Raw genomic sequence first — 27,303 nt, 5'->3', positions numbered from 1 at the left:
GTCCAGATGGGTAGGACCACGTGGAATGGCATGTCGCAATAGCGGGTCCATTCAGACGGCGACTGGCGCAAACAGCTTCCATTCACATCTTTGCAGAAAGTAACAGGCACAGCCTTCGCTTCCACGCCTGTGTCCACATGTGTTTCCCAGAGGCAGGGCGGGAACCAGGACCCCCATTTCACAGATGCACGCTTCGGCCTTCCCCGAGCCCGCTGGACCTGGTGGTCTCCTCCACCCCAGCCCCACTCTGTGTGCACCCCCGGGGCCGTCACTTAACCGTCGCTCAGAAGACATTTCGGGGTACAGCTTGATAAAAGATGTGAGCTCCCCCATTGCAGCTTCCCTGAGGAATAATGACCTATAAATGTTAATGTGACTTTTGAAAGCTTCGTCTTGTGGCAAAGTTCAAAGTCTCGGGTAGATTTGGGCTTCAGGCTGAGTCATTCTGGAATCCCCATTATAGGCCAAATCTTTTCGTGAGCATTTCAAGGGGTTTTCTCAAATTCTATAAATAGTTTAATAACGCCTGTGTAATCATCTATTTTTATCGCCAGCCTTCCAGACAGTTTCAGAAGTAATGGGGCTACTTATTGAGAACAGGATTTCACAAGTCTTCAGTTTCCGATTGCTTCCAGAGCGCGGCCTGTGGGCCTGGCTCCGGGCAGCGGGGTCCCAGACAGACCAGACGTTCTGCCTGGAAGAGGTGCCCTGACCCTCTTGGAAGAGCCTGGTTCAGGCAGAACCTCTGGGAGCCGACTCCGGGAATCTCCAGAAAGCCGGAGAAGCCGAGTTCTGGCCTCAGCTCCCACTTACCTCTCATGGAAAAGCCTGGACAGGACGTTTGTCCACTGTCCACCTCGTTGACCAAACTGCAGAAAGGGGGCATAGCAACCCCTTCCTGTTTAGGGAGGCACTCGCGCCAGTTTCATCACTCCATCGCCGCGCTGACCCTGTGCAGGTCGCGTAGTCTCTTTCCATTTCACAGATGAGGACACGGAGGCACAGCCAGCAGCGGGCCCTTTCCTGCTGCAGTCCTCTTGCTCCCGAGCTGAGGCCCTAGTGACCACACCCCCTCCCCACAGAGAGCTCTAGACAATGGATTAGACCTACCTGTGTGGGGCCAGGCCCTGGGGCACGCCTGTCTCCAAGCCCACGGTACTCTGGGCTGGCTGGCCACCAGTCAAGGAGGATTCCCACTCTGCAGAGCCGACAGCTGGGCCCTCTGGCCTGGGGCAGTCCACAGGGAAGTACAGGGCAGAGGCGGGCAACTATCCTGCCTACACCAGGGCCTTCTCAAATAGGACGCCTGCATGGCAGGTGTTTTGCTGGGAGAAAAGTCTCCAGAAGCAGACAGAATCAGAGACCTGAGTTCCAGCCCTACCAGCGTCAGAAGGCTGGCCAGACCCCCCAACCTTGTTCTCCAGTGTGAGGTACCGTGTGGGGGAGAGCCAGTGACACCCGTGGGGAGCACCTGGGGGAAAATGTGCTGCGTGAATGTGTGCTGGAGTTACAGCCACCAAAAGCAGGCAGGCGGCCGGTGAGGTCAGGGTGCAGTGCCAGCATAGCCTGCTGAGTACCTGGTTGCTAGGAGGTGCCCCAGGCTCGGTGGACTTCAGTGAGCCTACTCACCTGTCCCTGGCAAGTGGCACCTGTCGGTGTGTCCCTGAGGCTAAATGAAGCAGGCAGGGCAGCCCTCTCTTCTTGCTCAAACTGAAAGGTAAACTTCGAGCCTCTTCTGAAGGCTTTTCAAGGCCACCGCCACAGCAGGTGCTGGCTCCCCCTTGCCTGAGAACAAGGCGAGGCGTCTCGCCTGCATAAGTGTGAGACAGAATCCCCACTGAATGGGCCTGACTTCTCAGCTCCGCCCCCACCGCATCCCAGTGCCTCCCCACCCCCAGCCCCATGGATCCAGCAGAGCTGAGCTTACCTAACCTGCTTTTGCCAACTCAGAAATGTTCTGAGTGCTCACGCTCTGGGAAGCTTGGAAAATGTCTCCAGAATCATCTAGATTCAGCTGGAAGGGGCTGGTGGGAGTTTCCAGCCACAATGTGTTCCTTTGCCCCGGAGCCAAGTGCCAAAAAGAATGCATTCTCGGCCACAGTGCCGTGAACCATTAGTCACAGAGAATGTCCCCAGTCATTTTTTTAAAAAATATAAATAATAGTTAAAGAGCTGGCATTTGGGACATGATCTTCATGGCTATTTTTAGAGCAAATTCAAGATCATCACCATAATGTCACTCTCTCTTCATTCTTTTTGGAGGGAATCAAAGGGCAGGCGTCACCCCCGGCACGTAGGGAACAGACAGGGGGCTCAGGAGCATTTCGGGCACGTGGGAAAGCCACACTGATGGTCCCAGGCCAGGGTCCGTGTTTGCAGTGGGCAGCTGTTGTCTCTGTTTGCAATCTGGGGATCTGTCCCTGGGCCCCATCTGCACTGCCACAGAATTGGTCACATGACTTGAGTCTGGCAAATCAGATGGGAAGCCCATCTCCAGGTCCACAGTGATTGGTCTGAGGGATGGTCATGTGATGAGCAAGGCCAATCAGAATCCTTCCCTGAGATTTGTGGGTCAGACACAGTGGTGAGGGGTCTGTCTTCCTTTGGCTCAGGAGCCATTATAATGGGGGCTGGGAGCTGCTGACAGTCATCCTTGGCAGGAGAGACCTGGTCAACACGCACAAGGCTGAGATAGGCAGAGGCAACAGTGGGGTGGGCCAGCCCTGGCATCACTTTTTGAGCCCCGTGCACCAGCTGTGCCCTTGGACCCACCCCTTCCTCACATAAGCCAGCTCAGGCCCTGTGTGCTTAAGGTAGTTCGAGAGGGCTTCCGTCCCGCACAGCTGAGGACACTAACAGTGTCTGGGTGCTAGCAGAGTGGAGCAGCGGAGTAGGGAGGGCTTTGGTGTGGCATGGGCAGGTGTCTGGGCCATGGGCCGGGAGGTCAGGGACACTCAGGGAAGGGCCCAGCCTGAAGTGGAAAAGGACACACCCAAAGGCAGGGTGCAGTGCAGGGCCCGGGGGGACATCGGGACCCAAGGCAAGCAACCAATGTCATGCCCCGTCCAGCCTCCGAGATGCCTTCTTCCTCCAGACGGGATGGGGAGCTGCAGCAAACTATTGACAGAGCTGGAATGACCTCTCGGTCCAACTCTCCCTGTCCCAGAATCAAGGGATGGCTGAGTCCCCAGTGCCAGTCCTCAGGGCCCAGCAGGACGGAGCCAAGACTGGCAGCTGGGACCACGGTGTGGACATGAGGACCCGCTGTGAGTGCAGCCTGGTGGGTGTGCCCCTCGGCTGGGGCTGCACACACACAGCCTGCTAGGAGGAGGGGTGGCCAGGTCTGCGGCTGGCTTTGGCAGACAGACTGACTCGGGATACAATGGCCAGGTGGCCAGGAGGACCTTCTGTCATTTGTTAAACACCTACTGTGTGCCAGGTACATTGCACATGTGACACTCCTTGCAGCGAAGGAGGTCTGTCTGACCTGGTCAGAGTGACACCAAGGCCTGGGTTATTCTTCCACAATGCTGCCCCCAGGGGTGTGCTGCTGGGCTGTCCCCAGGCCCCCAGTACCCATCCCTCTAACATCCCACTCTGACTTTTCAAGGAAAAAGACATTTTCTGCCAGCAGTAAGTAAAAGTGTGCTCCTCCCCATGGGGGTGATGGTGGCACCCCCTCTCTGGCAGCAGCCACCTCTCTGCACAGAAACAAACCAAAATCACCAGGGGTGTGGAGTGTGATGGGCAAAGTTCCCTTGGTCATGCATTTTAAAAGAAAGAGAAGGAAACGATAATGGGTTTGCAGGGGTTGTGGCACTGCCTGTCTACTCCAGGAGGTTTCAGAACACACTGGGATCCTTGCGCGTGACCCTCCCCTGTCTCAGGGCAGCAGCCCCCTGCTGCGGCTGCTGGCCGTCGCCGGGGCTGGGGGTGTTTTCCCCTTCTGCCTGAAGGCAGCTGTTTTTGGCTTGACCACAGGACTCGATCATGCCAGAGTTCATGTGGTTATCCAGAGCAGGAAGAATTTCCCAGAATGCCTTGAGAAACCTGAGACACTGAATGGCTTTCAGGGCTTATTGATGTGGCCAGTGCAGGAAATAGCAGTACGTCAATAAATAGTTTTAGGCAGGAAACGGGGCTTAAATGGTAGCCTTAAAGTTTGGGGAACGGCACTAGGGGTTGCTGGGAGGGAGCCTGCCAGTCAGATGAGGAGCTGGAGCCAAATACCAGACTTTGAAATGGTTGCCACCAAGCTGAGGCCCCTCTCTGGTTCTGGATGCGGGAGACTGAGTTTGAGGCAGAGCTGGGGGCCCCAGGGACGGCGTGTTTCAGTTGGCAGAAAAGAGCTCCTTGTTGCAGAGGAAAAGCTGGCAACCTGCAGTGTGTGTGCCTAGAGGAGACACACAGGCTGGTTTTGGTGGCCCTGAGTTGGCATGTCCACAGCCCACTTTGCCACCCTTTCAGTGAGAATCTGCACTAGTTGGCAGGTCACTCTCCGAGAGTTCCGCCGTCCTAATTTAAAAAAAAAAAAACTAAACTAAGGAAAAGGGTCACAGCCCGCCAATTTCTTTTTAACTAGCTGTTTTTCTTATTATAAAAAGAAATGTTCACAGAAGAGTAAAGAAATTCAGAAAGTAGTAAAAAGTTAAAAAATAAAGGTTACCCATAATTCCACTATTGAAAAATAATTGCTGTTAATACTGGATATTCCTCATCTTTTTTGAAAAAAATGTATTCAAGGATAAGATTATATAATACATACAATTTTGTTCTTTTTTTTACTTAGCATTATATAGCCATTTTTTCCATGCTATTATAAGCTTTTCACAGATATAATTTTTAATAGGTGCATGAATCATCACTTAATCATTCCCCTATTGTTGGATGCCTAGGTTGTTGAATTATTGTGTGCATTAAGCTTATTTTTCCTGTTATTTTTAATTATTTCCTTATGGTAATTATCCAGAGGCGCAATTACTGGGTCAAACAATAAGAACACTCTTTAAAAAGCTTATTTTAAGTTTTTCAGGAAAGTGATACCAATTTACACTCGCCGTACATGAGAGTTCCTGTTTCACTGCATCCTCACCAGCACTGACAATTACCATTTTTCAGTTTTGATAATACAGCATGGCGGGGGGGGGGGGGGGGTGTTCATTCATTTGATTGCTACTGAAATTTAATTAGTTCGTTTTCATATATTTATCAGCAATTTATGTTTTGACACATAAATTACCTTTTAATGCCCTTTACCCTTACACCTTGTCACATTTACTGCAGATACTTTCCCCAGAATATTAATTGCCTTCTAAACGTTTCTATAATATGTTGATGCTTTCCTCTGTTATGTTAACGTAGGAAGCCCTTCTCCATCCAGATATTTGATAAATACTCAGTTTAATTTTATTCAAGTTCTTATGGTTTGTCTTTTTTTTTTAACTTGTACCTCTTTATTCCATCTGGAATTAATCTGCGGACCCACTGTGAAGGGAGGCTCTAAATTACCCTTCCCCTCCCCCGGCCTGAGACAGCTGTCCCCGCAGCACTGCTGTAGTGAATAATGCTTCCCTCGCCGCTGATTTGTGGCTCTTCGGGGACTGTGGCATAAACCCTGATGAATGCCAAATTTGTTTCCAGGCTCTCTGATCTAGCTGTCCACTCCTCCGTCAGTTTCACAGTCTTGTGATTCTTAAAGATTTCAGACAGGTGAAGAGTAACATAGCGCTTTACAATTTTGTTTTGCTTTGTTTTTAGCTATCTCCCCCGTGGTTCTTTCAAATTGCTTTTAGGATTATTTTTTTCGAGTCTCCATTCCCCTTTCCCCTCCAAAGTTCCCATTGGAATGTGGAGTAGGAATTGGCATTGAACCTGTGAATCATTGCAGGAATTACCACCTTCACAATGCTGCCTACCCATTAAGGAATACTGTGTCTTTCTTCACTTATTTAAGACTCTCTCTTAAATCTCTCAGCTCAGTTTTGCAATTTTCTTCATAGAAATCTTGTGCATTTCTTAATGTCACTTAAGAATTCATATTGCTTTACTAAATGAGCCTTTGTGCGTTAAAATACCTCACTGATTAATCCTATCTGAGAAAAGCTGTTAATGTTTGTGTATGATTTTGTATTTAAATACTTATTAATTAGTTAGTTCCCAAACTCCATTATTAATTCTAATCTGTATTAGAGAATTCTCTTGGGTTTTGCTTATACGTAATTGTGTTAAATCATTTTATCTCCTTCCTTCCAAGGGTCATGGATATTTCTGCTGTTTTTTAATCAGGCATATTGATGTAATATATTACATTTATAGATTTCCTGATACTAAATCATCCTTGCCTTTTTGGGATAAAATCTCCTTGATTATAGTGGATCTATTTGTTAACATTTCATTTAGAACTTTCACATCTATTCACATTAGAGAAATTAGCCGTAGACTTTCTTATTTGTAATTTACTATCATTATGAGATTTTGCCAATAGGAAACTGGAAAAGCATATCTTTTTTATATGTTCAGAATCAGTTTACATAGCAGAGCACTTATCTAATTTTTTAAAAGACTTTATTTATTTATTTTTTAGAGAGGGAAGGGAGGGAGAAAGAGAGACAGAGAGAAACATCAATGTGAGGTTGCTAGGGGCCATGGCCTGCAACCCAGGCATGTGCCCTGACTGGGAATCGAACTTGCGACACTTTGGTTCACAGCCCATGCTCAATCCACTGAGCTACGCCAGCCAGGGCCAGTTATCTAATTTTTAAAAGTTTGAATCAATTTACCTAAAAAAAATCGTAACTTTAGAGACCTTTTCATTCTTTCAGAACTTTTTGTTTTGTTTTACAATCTTTAGTCCTTTCTCACTTTTTATTTCTTTTTTAATATATTTTATTCATTATGCTATTACAGTTGTCCCATTTTCCCCCTTCACTCCCCTCCCCCTGCCACCCTTTCCCACCCACATTCCCCCCTTTAGTTCATGTCCATGTGTCATAAGTTCTTTAGCTTCTACATTTCCCACACTATTCCTGCCCTCCCCCTATTTTCTACCTATTGTCCATGCTACTTATTCTTTATATCTTTTCCCCCTCTCTCCTGTTCCCTGTTTCTCCCACTTCCCTGTTGCTAACCCTCCATGTGATCTCCATTTCTGTGGTTCTGCTCCTGTTCTATTTGTTTGCTTAGTTTGCTTTTGTTTTAGGTATGGTTGTTACTAACTGTGAGTTTGATGTCTTTTTTTACTGTTCATATTTTTTATCTTCTTTTGCTTAGGTAAGTCCCTTTAACATTTCATATAATAAGGGCTTGGTGATGATGAACTCCTTTAACTTGACCTTATCTGAGAAGCACTTTATCTCCCCTTCCATTCTAAATGAAAGCTTTGCTGGATAGAATATTCTTGGATATAGGTCCTTGCCTTTCATGACTTGGAATACTTCTTTCCAGCCCCTTCTTGCCTGCAAGGTCTCTTTTGAGAAATCAGCTGACATTCTGATGGGAACTCCTTTGTAGGTAACTGTCCCCTTATCTCTTGCAGCTTCTAGAATTCTCTCCTTCATTTTTATCTTGGGTAATGTAATTATGATGTGCCTTGGTGTGTTCCTCCTTGGGTCCAACCTCTTTGGGACTCTCTGAGCTTCCTGGACTTCCTGGAAGTCTATTTCCTTTGCCATATTGGAGAAGTTCTCCTTTATTATTTGTTCAAATAACTTTTCCACTTGTTGTGTTTCCTCTTCCCCTTCTGGCACCCCTATAATTTGGATGTTGCAACGTTTAAAGATGTCCTGCATGTCCCTAAGCCTCTCCTCATTTTTTTTTTGAATTCTTGTTTCTTCATTCTTTTCTGTTTGGTTGTTCCTTTCCTCCTTCTGGTCCCTTCCATTGATTTGAAATCCTGTTTTCTTTCCATTGCTATTGATTGCCTGTGCATTTTCCTTCATTTCTCTTATTGTAATCTGCATTTGTTCATCTAATTTATGACCAAAGTCCACCAATTGTGTGAGCATCCTGATCATCAGTGCTTTGAACTGTGCATCTGATCGTTGGCTATTTCTCAGTCACTTAAAAAAACTGGCTCTGGGGCTTTTAACTCTGTTTGAGCCATCTTTTTTATTTTATTTTATTTTTTTCCTTTGGTCTGTTCGCACCTGTTATGTATGAGGGGCGGAGCCTTAGGTTTTCACCAGGGCGGGGCACCTCAGTCACTAGGTTGTGATGCTGTATGTGGGGGCAGGGTCCTAGAGGGAACAATGGCACTCGCTCCACTCTCTCTAGGACTTCAGTCCCCTTTGCCGCTTCCCACAAGCAAATTGGGCCCCTCTGGTGCTGGCTCCCAGGCAGGTAGGTTTGTGTTCTTTCTCGGACTCGGAGGGTTTCTCCAAGGAGCCTCCTGTGAGGCTGAGAGAATCTCCCAGCCTCAACTTCCACAGGTGTTTTCAGTTGGTGCCTTTAGGCGTTGTTTCTCAAGCTGAGTCCCTGGATTGCTCGGTCTGTGTCGCTGCCCGTTTTCACTTAGTTTGCATGAGATTGTGTGGCTGCAGACAGCCAGCTGCCTTGCATGCCTCACTGGGTCTGCTCCTTGCCTTCCGCGCCCAGGGTCTGCCACTGGGTCCATCAGCTGCCCTGTGCTTCTGGGGTCCACCAACTGCCGTCTGCGCCCTGAGCACCTGCGTGTGCCAGCCACCAATTTTTCCTGCTGGTATCCCTCGACCCCTCTCCATAGGCCTCCGACTCTGCCCCTCCTTACCAGTCTGGATGCATGGTATTCAGACTTCAGTTCATTTCTCTCCGTTCTGGTTGTTTTTTGTTTGTAAATTCTTGTTGTCCTTAGTTTTGGTTGCACAAGGAGGTACAGTGCAACCACCTATGCCTCCATCTTGGCCGGAAGTCGCCTATTTCTTTTTTAGTAAAGTTTGGTATACTTATTTTTTTTAATCACCTATTTCATCATTTTTTCCAAAACCATCAGCATGGAATTATAGTTTTTAGTATGCTCTACTCCATATTTGTTTCCATATTTTGTTGGCATTTCTAATTTTACTTCTATTTCCTGATTTTATATAAAATTTCCTTTCTCTATTTTCTAATTAATTAATTTCTGGCTTTATCTGTACTATGCCCTAAATTCAATAATATAATTTACTTTACCCAGTACATCCAAAGTTTTAACATGTAATGAATATTTTAAAAGTAATGAAACATTTTACATTATTTTTTATACTAAGTCTTCAAAAACTAGTACCTACTTTTTTGTATATTTTTAAGATTTTAGCTATTTATTTTTAGAGGGAAAAGGAGAGAGAAAGAGAGGGAAAGAAACATCAGTGTGTGGTTGCCTCTCACACTCCCCCTATTGGGAACCTGGCCTGCACCCCAGGCATATGCCCTGACTGGGACTCGAACCGGCAACCCTTTGGTTCACAGGCTGGCACTCAATCTACTGAGCCACACCAGCCAGGACAAAAAAAACTAGTATCTATTTTACACCTTACAGCACATCTCAATTTGTATATCCACATTTTGAGCACTCAGTAGCCACATGTGGCTAGTAGCTATAGGATTAGACAGCATAGGTTTAAATGATATATTTGCTCCCCTTTTTAATAGCTAAAATGGTTAAAACTATGAGTTTACCTTTTAGTATAGCTTTGACCACATCCCACGAGTTTTTATAGCTCTTTATTTCCTAAAAAATCTATTATCATATATTTGATTACACCTTTATTTCATCTTCCTTTATGAGAATATCTTTTAAATATTCAAGTAATTGACTTTTTTTTACTTTTTCAAACTCTTTATTTCATATTTTAACTTAATAGAAAAACTCCACTATAGTATATTAGGCAACTAGAAAATGGCAACCCACCCTGTCTTGCATCACAATTGCAGGATAAAGACTTCTGTGTAGCTACAGCCTCGAAATCAAATTCCACTTTCTTACCCTGACAGGTGTGGCTCAGTGGGGTGGGAATCATCCCAAAAAGCAAAGGGTCACCAGTTCAATTTCTGGGTGGGGCATGTGCCTATGTTGCAGGTCCGGTCCCTGGTCAGGAGGTGTTCGAGAGGCAACCGATCGATGTGTCTCTCTCACATCAGTGTTTCTCTCCTTCTCTGCCTGCCTCCCTTCCCCCCTCTCTAAAAATAAATAAGTAAATAAAAATTTTAAATTCTACGTATTACTTTTTTGGGACTATAAAACATGGTTCTAAAGTTAAACTTAAATCCTTCGACATTTAGGGTTACCTACTCCATAGAATGGCTTAGGATGCTTTAGAAGAAAGTAACCATTCTTGTTTAGAGTAAAAATCTCATTTCCATGCTGTGAAAACCCAGAAAACACATTCTAAATTGATGGTTCCAGGAAAGGAGAGAAAACTGAGTGGCAAGATGAAATGATATTTTTAATTATGGTCCATAAGATCCTCTCTGGCATTCAACTAGTCCAGGCAAGACCACTATGCATTGCTACTAAGCTCTGGTCACAAGCCTTTTCTAGGCTAGAAAGCAAGCCAAGGAAACTCGACTCCCTGTTTCCCTAACAGCAAGCAGTATACTTTTTAAAGTATGAATTCTAGACATTCCAAACATTATATGTAAAGAAACATTTAAAATGTAATTCTTCCTAAAAGGTTATGTTTGCTGCTTAAACTTTTAGTTAAAATGAAAGGTAGCAGGTTGTAACACATTTTAACAGTGCACACACACAAAGGAATCCAAGGGCAAAATTTAACATAAAACATGTATTGTCCTTTTTTGGTTCTTAAGACATGCAGCACCAAAATAGCAAACTCCTAGTTACTTTTCTAAGTAGATTAAAATCAAGATTAACAAAATGTCCAATGCATGTCAAATTATAGCCACTATGAGTTAAAAATTCTGTGGGTTGTGAAGCTCTTTCGCTGGCCATTTTGGCCTAGAATTTCAGTATAAATGAGACCAGAAATGACAGGCTGTAGGAGAAAGGGATTTTTTTTTTCTTGAATAGTTAAAGAGGGAAATTTTTATCTAGAATGAATTATCTGAAAGATGAAAAAGAATATATAAAGCCAGGCATTACCAAAATTTGAAAATATAACAGAAATTAGAATACAAGAACAGTACTATGTTATTGAAGATTTTAAAAACTTTCTAAACATTTTGAAGGAGGTAAATACATAAACTATTTGGGGAAATTATTTAACTGTTAAATAAAAAATCATGTATTTTTTGGTCTGGCTGGTGTGGCTCAGTGGACTGAGTGCTGGCCTGTGAACTGAAAGGTCGCTAGTTCGATTCCCAGTCAGGGCACATGCCTGGGTTGCAGGCCAGGTCCCCAGTTGCAGGCATGGGAGAGGCAACTGATTGTTTCTCTTACACATTTATGTTCCTCTACCTCTCTTTCCCCCTCCCTTCCCGCCTTTCTAAAAATAAAAAAAAAAATCTTTAAAAAAATCATATATTTCTCTTTTTCCCTGCAGGTCTCTGAAGTGGTAAAGTCCTTAAATTATATGGCAATTTTACAACTATTAAAATAATCAAGAAAAATTACATAGCCAAATATAATATATGTACATATATCTATATAGATGTATAGGCAGTGTTACAGAGTTTCATTAGCATGTACCCTTTAGAATGATGGTCTTAGTTTTTATTAATGTAGCAAAGTCTAGTCAAGTTGGTTAAAAAGCTATTCTCTTCAGATACAAGTTGTTAAGGAGGCTTTATTTGATCTTTCATGAAATTGCTGAGAATAGTGAACACTCCTCCTTTAATAGTCAGTCCTCTTTTAGAATGTGTTCTAAGAAATGTTTGATTTAGAAAATTTCACAAGTCCACTTATACCAATCAACTTCACCACCTTTCTTATGTGTTTATAAAATAATAATGCTCTAACTTTATTTATTTTTAAAGAAAGTGATTCCTGGGTAGACCTTAAATTGTATTTGCTAAACTTTAGGTTGTATAAATGTCCTTCTGGTCTTCCTGATTGGAAGGCAGATAAAAGCAACTAAAAAGTTCTCAAATGTAAGTAAATATTTCCAAACTGTCCAGAAAAAGTCCAGCCATTGTTAACGTAATGAGAACAGTTTGCGTGACATCAATATAACCTGGCAGCCCAGGAGGGTGGACTGGAATATGCATGGGTGAACAATGACGACTTCACTGTACTAGTCAGTGGGGGTGGTAGATACTGTGGAGTGAGCATGTGCACTGTGTGGGCATCGCATTCAAAATGACTGAGCAAGGAGAGCAATGAATCTGCATCAAATTTTGCATTAAGCTTGAACATTCCTCTGCGGAAACCATTCGGATGATTCAAAAGGCTTTCGGGGATGATGCAATGAGCTCAGCACAAATAAAAGTGTGGCACAAATGCTTCAAAGACGGTCGAGAATCTGTTGAGAGTGATGCACATTCTGGAAGGCCTGCAACAGGCAGAGCACCTGAGAGGGCTGAACATGTACAGCTGCAGTCAGCAAAGATCAGTGACTGACAGCACGAGAACCAAAAGCTGAGCTGGGGATTCCAGTACCTACTGTGTCTGAGATTTTGATGCAGGATCTTGGCTTGAAACATGTCATGGCAAAACCCGTTCCACAGCTTCTGCTACTGGAGCAGAAGGAGCATCGTGCTGCAGTTGCTAATTTGATTCAAACCACTACCAAGGAACCAGATTTCCTCAAGAAGGCCATAACCAGAGATGAATCGTGTCTACAGCTATGATCCGGAAACGAAGGCCCACTCGTCCCAGTGGAAGTGGCCTGGCTCTTCATGCCCGAAGGAAGGGCAGGAAAGTCGCATCAAGGTCAAGATCATGTTAACTGCGTTTGTTGATTGGGAAGGTGTTGTCCATCACGAGTACTCCTCTCCCAATCAAACACTTAATAAGGAGCACTACCTGTCAGTTGAGAGGTGCACTAGGATGAAAACAACCACAGCTGTGGGCACCTGGTGATTGGCAGCTTCATCACCGCAATGTGGCCACTTACGTATCACGTCTCTGATACATCACATCTTTGATACGTCAAATCACCCAGGTGACTCAGCCCCCCTACAGCCCAGATTTGGCACACTGAAACTTCTGGCTTTTCCCAAAACTTAAATCACCTTTGAAAAGGAAGAGATTTCAAACCATCAGTGAGATTCAGGAAAACATGATGGGGCAGCTGATGGCTATTCCAACAAAGGATTTTGCAGAGTGTTTTGAACAGTGAAAGAGACTCTGGGAGAACTGTGTGAGGTCACAAGGTGCCAACTTTGAAGGGGACTAAGGTATCATTGTCCTATGTACAAGGTTTCTTGTATCTTGTCTGTATTCTTCTTGTATAAATATCTCTTATTCACATTGCATGGCTGGATACTTTCTGGACAGAGTTCATCTGCTAATCAATTTCTGTCCCCCCAAAAGCACAGTTCATTTTGGGTGAGAAATGGACACCTTTTGGTTAGGAAAAGAAATTAACTAATGATTAAGTATAGAAATTTGCATAATTTTAAGAAGACTGGTTTAAATCAAGATACAGTAGTAATTCTAACCTAGGCTTCATTGCCTGGTCTGATCGATAACTGGCTATTTTTTTAATTGTTCTTAACTCTTGGCCCAAGTATCAACCTGTAGAATTTCTGCATTTTCAAATTCATAGTAGAATCACAACTTACAATGAGGCTAGTTTCAATGTAGTCTTATTAATTACATTACTTAAGGGATCCAGGTCATTAATTTTTGTAAATTTAATCAGTCAGATAATACTAGTGCTTGTATTTCCCAATAAGTCTATTTTGAGTCTGTGCTTGTAGTGTGTGATGTTTTATGTTATCTATTAAGGGTTGTATTTTTGTCGTTATAAATAACCTTTTAATGTTATTTAACGATCGTAATCTTAAAAACTACTTTGACATTACTAGTGCTTTAATTTCATCTGCCCACAATTATTTTGCTCATCCATTTATTTTATCTGCTTGTTTTCAGTTCTGCTCATGGTTACTAGTGCTTCCTTTAATGTTTTCGAAGGTATACTTTAATTTCTATTTCTCTGATTATCAGACTTAGGAAAGAAACAATAACTTGTGAAACCTTACAGCCTAAATTATAAAATGCTGCGTGCTTTACAATTTTCGGCCCCTTTCTACTCAGTATTTATCAGTCTTTAGTAATTTAATCTTAGATGAAGTCACACTATTGTGAACTTCTTATTTAAATTACATTTAGAAATTAAATATCCTCTCTTTCAAGGATCATTTCTAGTTTCTGATTCAGTCTTATAACTACAATTCTAATTACTTATTTTGACTTCATTTCTCGTCCTTCTAAACCATGATTCCCTTGGAGCAGAGTCATAAATTTTGTTGTTTGGAGCATGCATTCAAGAAAGTTTCCAAATTTTTAATTATTTTAAATTGTGGTAAGAAGAAAAAATGTGTAACATGAAATTTACCATCTCAACCATTTATACTTATGCAGTTCAGTCATGTTAAGTATAAGTCACATTGTTATGCAACCCATCTCCAAAACGTTTTCATCTTGCCAAAAACTGAAACTTTAACCCATGGTCCCCTCCCCCCACCTCCCAGCAACCCCCATTCTACTTTCTGTTTCTACAATTTTAACTACTCTAGATACCTATTGGAATATACAATGTTTGTCCTTTGGGGACTGGCTTATTCACTGAGCGTAATGTCCTCCTCGCCCAGGCTGTGTCATGTGTCAGAACCCCTTCCCTGTTTAAGGCTGACTAATACTCCATTGTGTGCGCCGACCACTTTTTATCATTCATCCATCCATAGACTCGTGGGCTGCTTTCACCTCTTGGACCCTGTCAGTCATGCTGCTATGGGCGTGGATATGCAAATATCTCTTCAAGACCCTGCTTTCAGTTCTTTTGGATGTATACCCAGAAGTGAAATTGTTGGATCATATTGTAATTCTATTTTTAATTACTGAGGGACAGCCACACTCCTTTCCATGGCAGCTGTACCATTTAGGTTTTGTTTTTTTAGAGACAAGCACGTGGGTGGGATTTTCAAAAACATTTGCTTATGTAAGACTCTTTCTCTTGCTTGCACTCATAACTAGGTGTGTCCTTTTATCCTCAAGCAAATGAAGATGTTGCCTCAATATCTCTGAATTTTAACATCAAATATAAAAGGACAACAATACCACTCCTTTGTAAGAAATCTAGGGTGGGTTTTTTTTTTTCCTTCACAGCTATTGGTAGAATTTTTTTTCTCTTTGAAATTAAAATGAAAATTCTCTGGCTAAATAAATGTGAGCTCCCAATGTCCCTCTACCTGGAGCTCCCAATGGCTCTTAATACCTTCTCTTGTAACATAGCTATGAGCTATCATGTCTTATCTTAGCCTTAATGCAGTGCCTGGCACGCAGTGGGGCGATAATACTTTCAAGGAGGGTAAATGAACGCATGAGTGACTCTAATTTTTCTACCATCCTCTAGGTCCCTTGCAGGCAGGGACTATAGCTGTCTCTAGCCCAGGCTGGGCCTCCGTCGACCACTGCTAATATGCACCCGGCAATGTTCTGATTGCCCTCCCTCTGTGAAGGGCACCATGTGGGAGTTAGCAAAGGGAGGGGCTTGAGGTTCGGGGAGTTGATGACTCTGGGGAAGTGTCATCTCCCCCCCCACCTCATCTCAGTATTGGAGTCAGCTGAGATGAGGCTGAGGGGCCCCCAGTCTAGGGAACCTGAAGAACAGGTGCCGTGGCCAAAGAGCACAGTGGTCCTGCTGCCCACCCTGAGTCCCAGCATTCGTGCTCCAGCCACGCGTCACCCACCCCCTTCCTCCTTGAAAGCACGGGGTTCGCCAGGTGCCCCTGACCAGCCCCACTGAGACTGACGCGGTGTCTTGTCCCTCCGCAGAAGGACTTCACGGTGCGGGAGGAGCTGCAGCAGCAGGACGTGGAGCGCTGGCTGGGCTTCATCACCTTCCTGTGTGAGGTGTTCGGCACCATGCGCAGCAGCACCGGCGAGCCCTTCCGCGTGCTCGTCTGCCCCATCTACACCTGCCTCAGGGAGGTAAGACGCCCCGCACTGCCAGCGGGCGCTGCGAGGTCTGGGAGAGAAGCTCGGCTCAGAGGCGCCGGGAAGGCTGAGGGTGCCGGTGCAAAGTGATGGTCCTTGGGTAAACAGCAACGTCACCCTCCCCCCTTCCATGTACTAAAATAAGCCAGGTTTTTACTTATTGAGTTTACAGGAAGGGAATAGCCCCCCTCCACAGAAAGCTTTTCCAACTGCTGGAATTCATAATCTAGACCATGGCCTGCAGGAGGCATTATTTGAATGAATGGATCTTTGGACTGGATTGGTTTATTGTTTAATTTTTTATCTATATATTAAAAGATTTGCTTCTAAATTTCATCTGAAAAAGAAACAAGAACAACCAAGAGACGTTTGGGAAGCAAGGAGTCAGTGGGGTACTGCCCCCACCGGGCATGATAGCCCACCCCGGGAGGCCACACTGGCCGCCCTGCTGGATAGCACTGGCAGGGGCGAGTGTGGCAGCTGGGAGCTCACCGATGGGGCTGGGAACACAGCTGAGTAAGTGAGTGAGGAGGGCTGTCTGCACTCCAGGTACTTCTGAGTACCAGCAGACCCTGCTGCCGTGAGCGACACAGAAGGGTGGACGTACCGTGGGCTCCTGGGGTACCAGCCTGGCGGCACCGTTGTCTGGGGCGAGGGACTCTGGAAGAGAATCGTGAGATGGTGAAACCAGGGGTCAGATTTGTATGTTCAGGTGACCTGTGGGTCATCCCTTGGAGCTGCCACGTCGTTGCTCAGGTAGACAAATCTGAAGGTCAGGAAGAGGTCAGCCCGGGGACCCGGACTGAGCGTTGTGTGAAGTGTTGATGTGTAGCTGGTGCTCAGGACAGAGGATTGGATGGGGTCGCCCAGGGAGAGGGTGCCGGTGGAGGAGAGGACAGGAGCCAGCAAGGAGGAGGTGGAGGAGTGACCGGGAGCCAGGAGGCTTGGGTCAGAGAAGGTTGCAGGAGACATGGAGCTCTTCACAGCACTCTGCGGGAGCCGGGGTCAGCCCACGCTTCCCACGTGCCCTCCCCTCCCACCCCCAGCAGTGGGTCCCAGGACCTAAGGCAGAGTGGCCTCTGGGGAACTGATAGAACCAGGAGGAAAGAGAGCAGAGTGAAGAGAAAGGAGGGGGGTCTGTAAATGGTCCTGAAGCAGTCGTTTGTGAGGAAGCAGGGTGCTCATTCCAGACTGCATGGCGCCCGGGAAAGCTGAGCGCACAGCCTCTCCCGGGTACTCGGTAGGGCCGTGAGCCTCTGCTGCTCACTCAGCACAGCCAAACATTGTGTTAACACGTGCACTTGAATTCCGACTTGTTTCTCAGATTCAGACAGTGGTCTCTCCCGATTTTATTTCACTCTCCAAGTGTCTGAAGCTCAGAGCGCAGCACCAGGAGAGGCCATAGCTTTGCTCTTTGGTATCCCTTTGGGGATGACCCAAAGACTGCCTTCTTGGAGGGAGGACGCCAGCCCAGATGGCCCCTTGGGGGTCCCCCTCATTTCTGCCTGAGTTGCCCTGAGCCCCTGACAACCTACCGTAAGGCAGAAAGCAGCACTGTTCTGGGACAATAACCTGGGTTGTCCCAACATGTTCCCTCTGTGTGACCTGGGCACCCCAGTACTGCCGTCACCTGCTCCCCCAAGCAGGAAACAGGGCCTAGCACTGGCCCCAGCTGCTGGGACACTTCCAACCCAGCCTGAGGTAGCGCAGATGTCCTGGTGAGATCCGGAAGGTGCCCACCTGTTCGATGCATTCGCCTCTATGGGACAGTGTCTCAAACACAAGCCTCTGCCACGCTCACGGTGAACTTGAGGAGTAAGTAAATCATCTGTGGCTTCCACCACTTTGTAGAAGAGGAAACGGGAGCCCCATGTTCCAACCTACCTGCTTGGGGTCTTGTGGTGAGGTGGTTCTAGAGCATCAGCCATGGGTTCAAATCCTGCCTCTTCCATTGTCTAGCTGTGCCATCCTGGGGAAGATTCACCTGCCCTGAGCCTCAGTTCCCTATTGGCAAAGGGGGGTCATGCTGCTTAATCTACAGGGTTTGGAGAGGAAGACGTGGTGAGCAGAGGGTGCTAGGTGCACTAGGGCAGCTAGGTTAAAATGTGGAAGGAAATGCCAGGGGCCTTGTTCTAGGGCAAGGCAGCTCTCAGAGAGCTGGGTGTCCTCCAGTCTGACTCAGGGCCTGGGCACACGCCCAGTCTTAAAGGGGCACGGGGGCTGAATGCCCTTCCAGGGACACACAGCCAGTCCTATGCCAGACCTGGCCCCTAGCTCCTGAACTCCCGATCTGGAGCTCTCTCCAATAGAGAACTCAGCTTCCCCAAAACAGGACCTTAAGAAAAGGTCAGGACACAAAGGCTTGCCCTGGGGATCTTACCGGTCCCTTTGGAGAGCCTTCCCCAGAATCCAGGAGAGAGACACCCGAATTCTTAGAGTCAGTTGCTGCCTCCCCTGCCTTACCATACACACATACATACTCACACCCAGTCCTGACCCAAAGCAAATGGAGCCAGCCCTAAGAAGTTTCTGGAAGCCAAAGGCACTGCTGTGGCCCCTCTCCATACTGGAAGAGTTTAGGCTTTTGCCCTGAGGCCATGCAGGTGGCTGGTCCTAAATTAGCAGGGCTCACCTGCCCTGAAGTCCTCCCAACTGCCAGAACCAGCCCCAGGCCCACCGTTCCAGCTGCCCACTAAATGACATCCAGGTCACACGCCAAGCACCCTCAACAAGACATGGCTGGAACTGCACCCCAGAGCCCTCCTGCTCAGTCCTGGCATGGGCCCAGACCCACCTTCCTGCCTCCCTGCGTCCAGAGCACCCCATCCTTACAGCTCCATCCTTTCGTGTCGCCTTACACTACGCCTTATAGTAATAGCTCAGAGGACAGGGTTGTCCAGAGCATGCCTTGCATTCTTTGCCCTTTTAACTCGGACCATAAACGTTATCATCCTCATTTTCCAGAGAACAGAGAGGTCAGGCATCTTGCTCAGGGCCACACAGCCAGCAGGCAGCAGAGTCCTGTTGGAATCCAGGTCTGAGCCCGGGAGCTCCTGCTCCAGCCCGCCCTGCTTCCCTGCCCAGGAGCAGCGCGCGGCTGCCTGCTCTCCTTCTCTTCTTAGGCACAGCCCAGCGCCCGATGCGTGGCGGAGGCCAAAGCGATTCTTTGTGGAATCGATCCTGTTTTTGCCATAAATAGCCTTTGCCAATTGGAGATCCTTCTTTGAGGGACAGAGAGGAATAATTTTCAATGAGTTCTTTAATTTGCTTAAGAGCCAATGGTTTCTGCCAAGGCGGTTTTCAGAGTGATTGAAGAGGGTTATTGATGGCCCGAAGCTGCATGAGTCTCCTCGCCCTCCTGTTTACAACTGCACGGGCCTCCCAGGCCCTTTTTAATTTTGTTAATGTTTTCAAATGTTTTATCGTGGTAAAAAACACTGAACACGCGATCTGTCCCCTTGACAGATTGCGAAGTGTACAAAATACTGTTATCTGTAGGCACGGTGTTGTACGGCTCTCTGGAAATTACTCAGCTTGCGTAACTGAAATTTCGTCCCCGGTGGTTAGCAGCTCCCCGCTGCCGCCTGCCCCCAAGCCTCTGGCAGCCCCCATTCTGCTCTTCGCCTCTACCGGTATGACTGGTTTGTGGAGATACCTAGTATTTGTCCTGTGACTGGCGTGTTTCACTTGGCGTCGTGTCTTCCAGATTCGTGCGTGCCGTTGCACATGTCTGCACGCCCTTCTTTTTACAGGCTGAATAGTATTCCATTGTACGGATACAGCCCATTTTTGAATCCGTTCATTCGCCAGTGGACACTGAGCTTGTGTCCAGATCTTGACTGCTGTGAACAGTGCTGCTGCCTCTTCCAGACCGTGATTTCCGTTCTTCTGAAGGAACACGCAGAGGTGGGGGCATTGGCTCCCGGGTGGCTCGGTGCGTGTGAGGGACCGCCCTGCTGAATCCCCACAGCGGCTGCACCGTGTCCCACTCCCACTGACAACGTCCAGGAGTTCCGATTTCTCCACATGCTTCCCAGCTCCTGCCGTCTTTCACATACACAGGAGTGGACAAAAATAGGCTTACAGTTGTGAGTACACAAAACACTGAGTCTATTCTTGTATTATTGTTTGTTTATGAACTTGTATTTTTCCATATGAACAACTGTGACCCTACTTTTGCCCACCATGGTGTACGCCCCCCTAACTACTGTCAGGTGATGCCGCTTGGTTTTGTTGTGTGCTTCCCTGGTGAGGAGCGACACTGAGCACATGTTCATATACCTGTTGGCCGAGTGGAGGTGTTCCCTGGGAAAATGTGATTCACATCCGTAGCCCATTTTTCAAGTCTGGTTGTTAGGGTTTTCGCTGTTGGGTGGAGGGTGTTTCTTATATACGGGGTCCAGCAGAAGTAAGGCCTGCTCGAGCGTGGCTGGTGGGATAATAACACGGGTGTATTAATTTATTGCTTTATTTTGAACATTTCACCTAACATGTCACATGGTGTGCTTGAGTGTGATATTGATATGTTACAGAATTACATGCTTATGATTTTGTTATAAAGGTTTTTGTAATAAATAAGGGGCAACCTGGCTGGCATAGCTCAGTGGATTGAGTGCAGGCTGTGAACCAAAGTGTCGCAGGTTTGATTCCCAGTCAGGGCACATGCCTGGGTTGCAGGCCGTGACCCCCAGCAACCATACATTGATGTTTCTCTCTCTCTCTTTCTCCCTCCCTCTCTAAAAATAAATAATAAAATCTTTAAAAATAAATTAATTAATTAAATAAGTAAATAAATAAGGGGCATTCGTTGTGCCGGACCCTGTATTTTTGAGAATCGACCCCTTATCAGATACATGGTTAGTAATACTTGTCCCCATCCAGGTTGTGTTTTCTCTACTGATCGTTTCCTCTGCTGGGTGGGCAGAGGCTTTTTAGCTGGATGTAGTCCCACTTGTCTAGCTCCGCTTCCGTGCTTTTGGCGTTGCACCCAGAAGGGCGCTGCCGAGGCCAGTGCCATACAGCTTTTCCCCTGTGTTTTCTCTGACGAGTCGCCGTTTCAGGTCCTACGGGAAGTCTCTAGTCCGTGCTGAGCTGATGTCCGTGTGTGGTGGTACGAGGGTCCACCTTCGTCCTTTCGCATGCGGATAGCCAGCCTCGCGAGCCTCATTTGTTGAAGAGCCTTTCCTCTCCCCATTATGTTTTGTTTTGTTTTGTTTTCTGGCACCTTTGTCGAAGATCTGTCGGCCATACATACATGGATTTATTTCTGGACTCCCGGCTCTGTCCCATTGATCTGTATGCCTGTTTTAACAACCACAGCTTTATAGTATATTTGGAAATCAGGAAATGTGATGCCTCCTGATTTGTTGGGGGTTTTTTTTTTTTCATTGTTTCATGGTTGTTTGGCTAGTTAGAGTCTTTTGTGGTTTCATGTGAATTTTAGAATTGTTTTTCTATTAAAAGTGTCGCTGGAATTCCGACAGGGGTTGCACTGAGTCTGTGGGTCACCTTGGCCAGCACGAACATTTCAGCAGCATAAGCTCCTTCCATCCAGAATCAGGAACAAGACGAGCGTGCCCACTCCCTCCACTGCCACTCGGCACATCACGGGGAGTCCCGGCCAGAGCAAGTAGGCAGGAAAAAGACATGAAATGCTTCCAAGTCAGAAAACAAGAAGTAAAACTGTCTTTGTTTACAGATGACAGGATCTTATATATAGAAAACTCTAAAGTCTCCACCAAAAAAAAACTGGTAGGACTAATAAATGAATTTAGTGAAGTTTCAGGATACAAAAATCAACGTTCAAAATCAGTTGGGATTTCTACACGCTAATAACAAACTATCTGAACAGAAAATGGGGAAGATGATCCGATTTACAATAGCATCAACGAGAATACAATATTCAGGAATAAACTTACCTACAAAAGTGGAAGACTTGTACACTGAAAACCACAAACTCTTGATGAAAAATGGTGAAGACACAAACAATTGGATACAAGACATCCCTCACGGTGTTTTTTAATAGAACCCTAAGGATGCTTCACCCCGATGAGGTCCGCAGCCAGACTGTGGCTGCGAGGCCCCACACACAGGAGGACGGTGATTGGTGTTCGTTGCCCAGGCCGAGGGATTCTCATCTCCTGCCTGGGCTGGAACCAGCCTGCCAGGGTTCGGGCCGGCTCGCCCAGCCCCACCCTCTCCCCTGACCCCGCAGTGCTCTGCCCTCCGCTCCTCTGTCGCCTCCGACCCTGCGGTGATTCTGCAGATTCCTCCCTGCTGTCACCAACTGCCCCTCTCTGGGCACCTTACCTCAAGAGCTCTGTTGAAAATTCCTCTGGCAGGGGGTCCCCGAGTGGTTTTTAACCCCTTACACCTGCTTTTTTTCAGCAGCCGTTGCCCACGGACCGTGGACCTCTCTCTATACACTCCCTCTCATTCTTGCTCTCCTATCCCCATCCCCACAGTCCATCTCTACCCGTGATTGTCATCTTCCTGCTCTCTTCCGAGTGCGGGGCCCCATTGCCAGAGGTCAGGAGCAGAGAAAAGGAGGAAGGGAGGGTGTGCCTCGGTCAGGAATCTCATCCTTCTGCACCCCCCTGACCCGCCAACCTCTCCCTCCGGTTGGCTCCCTTGCTCCCCTGCCCTCCAGGCCGCAGAAACCCCATCCACCCCTCCCTGCCCTTTCCAGAGGGCAGGGGGGTGGGGCAGGTACCTCTGACGGGTGTCTGCTTGGGGCACCCCCCAGGGATGCAACTAGCTGGGCTCGGGGAGGAGGCTGGCAGGCAGGCTGGGATAACGCAGAGGGCAGCGAGTCAGGCTTCTCAGGAAATGAAATTGCTCTGTGCAACAATGAGAGCCACTTTTTTAACTTTTTGCATGAGCGTGCCGTTCAATTGCTCACATTGTTTCGGCTCCAGGGGAAATCTGACATCGGAAAAGGCTGAGATGAAGTGGGTGTGGGTGGGGATCCTCTGCCATCTCACAGGGTAGAGAGTCAAGCAGAACATTCTCCAGAGGCCCCTCTCCAGTGGGACCGCTCCTCCCTTCCCCAGAGAGGGACCTGGGGCTGCGTTCGGTCGCTCGGCAGGGGCCACGGCGGGGTCCACTGTGGCCAAAATAGGCCAAGGTTGCCCAGGGCACCTATGGACCCTCACTGAGGAAGGAGCAGAGATTTGAAATTACCCTCCATGCATCCCAGACCCCCAGCCCTGCACCGTCTGGAGAAGTTTTAACAAAATTACAAATTCTCAGACCTCTCCTTCAGCCAATTAAATCAAACTTTGTAGGGATGGGGTTGCAGGGGGAGGGTACAAGCTCTCCACGTGACTCCAATGTGCAGCCAACGTTGCGAAAATGTGACTAGCCACATCTTAGGTGTATTTAGTGAGCAGGCGCTGGTAAGGAAAGAGCTGTGGGAAGGGCACAGCTGGAAGAGCCAGAGAGACTAGGGTTTGAATCCCCGCTCTGCCCCTTACTAGTTGTGAGGCTTTGATCTAATTCTTTAATCTTTCTGCACCTCAATTTTCTCTCTGTCGCATGGCAATAATACTCACCCTGAAGGTTTATTTTAAGGCTTAAAGTAAGTGACATGGTCACGTGAGGCAGGGGTGCCTGGCAGCCCCTCAGTGAGCTGACACATTGCAGGTTCCTGTTGAAAGCAAGCCATGTCCCAGGCATTGCTCACAGGAAGTACCCGCCGGAGGCTGCCACCAATGGTGGGGTCCATTCTCCTCCCTGGGCACCAAGCCCCCACCACACTCAAACACATGCCCCCATTTCCTGGAGACTCTCCCATGAGTCCCGTGCTGCCGCAGCCGCGCTATTCCTGCGGTATTTCCACAGAAGGCTTCTTGCATTCCTCCTGGAAGAGCCTGGAGCATGCTCTTCCTCCTCTTCCTCCTCCTGCTTCACTCACGCCCACCATCAAGGCCAAATCCACTCCCCACCACACCCCACCCTGCTCTGATTCATTCCTCCGAGACATCCTGTAGAGCTGGCATCCACGCGAGGCTGCCGACGCTTGCTCTCTGGACACGTCCTTTGCCAGGTGGTTGTCCGGATGCCTTGTAACCGCTCCTTGATTGCTTTTAAACCACTTCCATCTTTCTTTGGTGCCTGGGGGTCGGCTGGCTCTCATCTGTCACATAACCTCAACAACATTTTGCTTGGGACCCGGCGTTTACCCAGCGAGCAGTAATTTGGTTTGAGGCCATGTTACTTTCTCATTGAACTGCTAAGTTTCCTCGCTCTGCTGGAAGGGAGCAGTGTAAGTGATGATCCCGCCCCAGAAGGCTTACAATCCACTTGGCTACCACATCCCCAGAAACTAAGCCATGAACATTTAGGTTGGGTGGTGTGCATGCAGTACAGAGGGAGGGGGAATTTAGGGGTGTGGGCAGCCTCTTAGGGGCCGAGGGGAAGGGGAGCTCAAGTGTACCGGGAAGTAGGCTTCGGGCAGGTATTGGTGGGGAGGGAGGAAGGCCTTGGGGAAGAAAAGTGTGAGCGGAGGCTTAGGGACCAGGATGAGGCAGTGGGGGGAGGGCGTGTCTGTGTCCCCATGATAAAGAGAGAGGGTCCGAGGGTTGTGGGCCAGCCCTGGCTCCCAACGGAGGCATTTTGGCGGACACAGATGATACTGAGAACCTCTGGAAGTTTCCAGGCCAGAGAGCAACACCGTGGAAAGCATAAAGAAGAGTTTCTGTATTCATTCAACCAACACCAAGAAAAACGCTACTTTAAAAAAAAAAAAAATTGCATTTATTTTTAGAAAGAAGGGAAAGGAGGGAGGGAAACATCGATTGTCTGCCTCTCATACACACCCCGATCGGGGACCGGAGCTGCAGCCCAGGCGTGTGCCCTGACCGGGAGTCGAACCAGTGGTGACCTTTTGCTTTACAGAATGACACCCAACTGAGCCACACCAGTCCAGGCAAAATGCTGCTTCTTTTTTTGGACTGAAAAGTCTCCCAGATACATCTGGGGCTCTCCCTCGCCAGGGCGTGGTGGGAAGTCGGTGCTCGGCCCAGGGTGAGAGCAGGCAACAGGAACATGGGGGCCCTGACGGCAGACGGGGCCGGGGGATCTGCCTGGCCAAGGCGTCTTAGCAGAGAGCCGCCCTCAATTGCTTGTCTTTGAAAATTCCTTCTTACTATAACAGTCAATCAAAAAAGACTACGTGGGAAGATAAGGGCTGGAAAGAAGCTTGGAAATTCAGGAGAACATTTCTCCACAGACAGTTTATTCCAGCCCTAATCTCAGGCGCAGACTGGGCCTGGAATGCTCCCCCCCCCCCAAGAGAGCGCGGCCTCCCCGGGGCAGGTACACAGCCCCTGGGCACGGGTTTGGCCGCAGAGTTCCTCCAGGTCCAGCAGCTGCTGCTAGGCATACCCGAGCTTAAGCAAACCGTTCCTGTAACCTCCGCAGAAATAATCCCCCCCAGCTTTGTCCCCTCCTGGGCGTCCCCCTCTTCCATTTGGCGGCCAAGTCGCTCTGCTGCGTGATGCCCCTGACCTGCTCAGACACCCCCCAAACACACACACACACACACACACACACACACACAAACACACTGACGTGCCCTCCTCCGAGGCTGCGAGTTCCTTGACCTCCTCCAGGGAGAACCCGGGTCTCCCCCGCCCCCCACCCTTTCACTGCTCCACCGCCTCAGCCAGACTCTGCAAACCGAAATGTGAAATCCGAAGCCAGTGTTCCCCTTAGCAACCATGGTAACGCGGGATCCGATAGAGAGCCTGGAGTTATAAAAATACCAGCTTCCACCAGACACTGGTTTCCACGGGGAAACCAGTCTCTACGCCAGAACCGTTTTTAAACAGCTTTAAAACTCAAGAGGTTTCCAGACCCATCTCCACGGGGCTTCAGGAGCGCGTCTCCGACTCCCTTGTGGAAGGGGGCGGGGGTGGCAAGCGCTGGGTATTTTCTCCGAGACTTAGAGATTCAGAGAGGACGTAGCTCTCTGAGAATTAGGCCGCCACAGAGAGGGTATATAGGTGGGAGCAGTTTTTCTTAAACATCAAATACTCAGTATTTTTTTAAAAGTTAGCTTGGAGTGCCGCCAGCCCTGAGAGCTCCCACCCCGGGAGTCTTCAGGGGCCCCACCCCTTCCAGTTACATAGATGGGGAATGACTTGATCTCTCTCCCCTTCGTTGAAAATTGTTTGCATTGATGTACCATTTTCTATCAGAAATTCTACATTTAAGGCCTCCGGTGCGGAGGTGGGAGGTCTAACCTTTTCTGCTCAGGACCAAAAGGAAGCCGTTCTCCACACCCCTTTCCCCCAGCTCTTCCTGCCCCCACGGATGCATCTTCTACAGGGTCTGAGACCGGGTGTTGGGGCCTCACTTTTCTCCACATCTCAGCACCGCCTGCAGGGGGCACCCGGCCTTACAGAGTGGGGGGTGGAGGCTCTTCCCTGAGGCAGGGGTGTGGGTGGTGGGGGCAGCTTCCCCTCCCCAGACGGCAGACTCGCCTTCCCTCGCAGCCCAGGGCAGACCGGCCCTCCCCACCTCCTCCGCCTCCTCCGCCCTCTCCTCCTCCTTCCTCTTATCTCCTGAGGCCATGCCTTGTAATTTTGAAAAATATTCTAACTCAGTAATTAATGTCTGAACTTCAAGAGGCCCTGCTTTCTGCAGAGTCGCACTGAAGGCTGGGAGGGCGGAGCTGGAGGCCTCGGAGGGGTGGAACCGGTGCGGGCTTTTTCGGATTTGTTTCTGCGCTGGTAAAGGGGTGGTAGAGGGTAGACTTTCCTGCCGGAGTGGTGTGGGCAAGATACACGCACACGGATATACACACATACACATGCATCTGTCTAGATCAGCGACTTCCACCCTTCGTCACCTCATGGCACACATAAACTAATTACTGAAGTTCTGCGCAACACCAACAAATACATTTTTTGCCCATCTGACAACAACAAAAAAATAGATGTAATTTTGATTCATTCATACCAGACGGCTATTGTTGGGTTGGCTGTTGTCATTTTTTTGTTTGACAGTCCAAGGGAAAAGAGGTCCATACCCCTGACTAAATAGTCAGATACCACAGGTTCTGGAAACTCTTGAGGCGCACTGGTTGAAAATCACTGGCCTAGAGTTTTTAAATCCTTTAGGTTTTTAAAAACAACAAGGCACATACCCCACCCCCACCCCGGCTGTGTCCCAGTAGGGTGCTGTCGGAATCTGCTCAGCCAACCTGGGGGCACAGGAGGGGAGGCAGGCCGGGGCGCTTTCTGAATGCGTAGGTCCCTCTGGGGGACTGGCTGGGACCAGAGGAA

At 47.8% G+C, this 27,303-nt stretch overlaps 1 protein-coding gene across 2 annotated transcripts in view; it reads left to right on the top strand.

Moving 5' to 3' along the window:
• Window positions 1-27,303, top strand: part of CTIF (cap binding complex dependent translation initiation factor) — a 249,542-nt gene that overhangs the window by 195,849 nt on the left and 26,390 nt on the right. For both annotated transcript variants that reach the window (XM_028524171.2, XM_028524170.2), the window contains exon 10: window positions 15,851-16,006. In XM_028524171.2, the coding sequence (XP_028379972.1) occupies window positions 15,851-16,006 (156 nt within the window). The remainder of the gene's footprint in view (window positions 1-15,850; window positions 16,007-27,303) is intronic.

Source organism: Phyllostomus discolor, chromosome 9, assembly GCF_004126475.2.
Source record: "Phyllostomus discolor isolate MPI-MPIP mPhyDis1 chromosome 9, mPhyDis1.pri.v3, whole genome shotgun sequence".
Taxonomy (NCBI): domain Eukaryota; kingdom Metazoa; phylum Chordata; class Mammalia; order Chiroptera; family Phyllostomidae; genus Phyllostomus; species Phyllostomus discolor.
The sequence above is the reverse complement of the archived record's forward strand: the minus strand, read 5'-3'. Positions and strand labels throughout refer to the sequence as shown.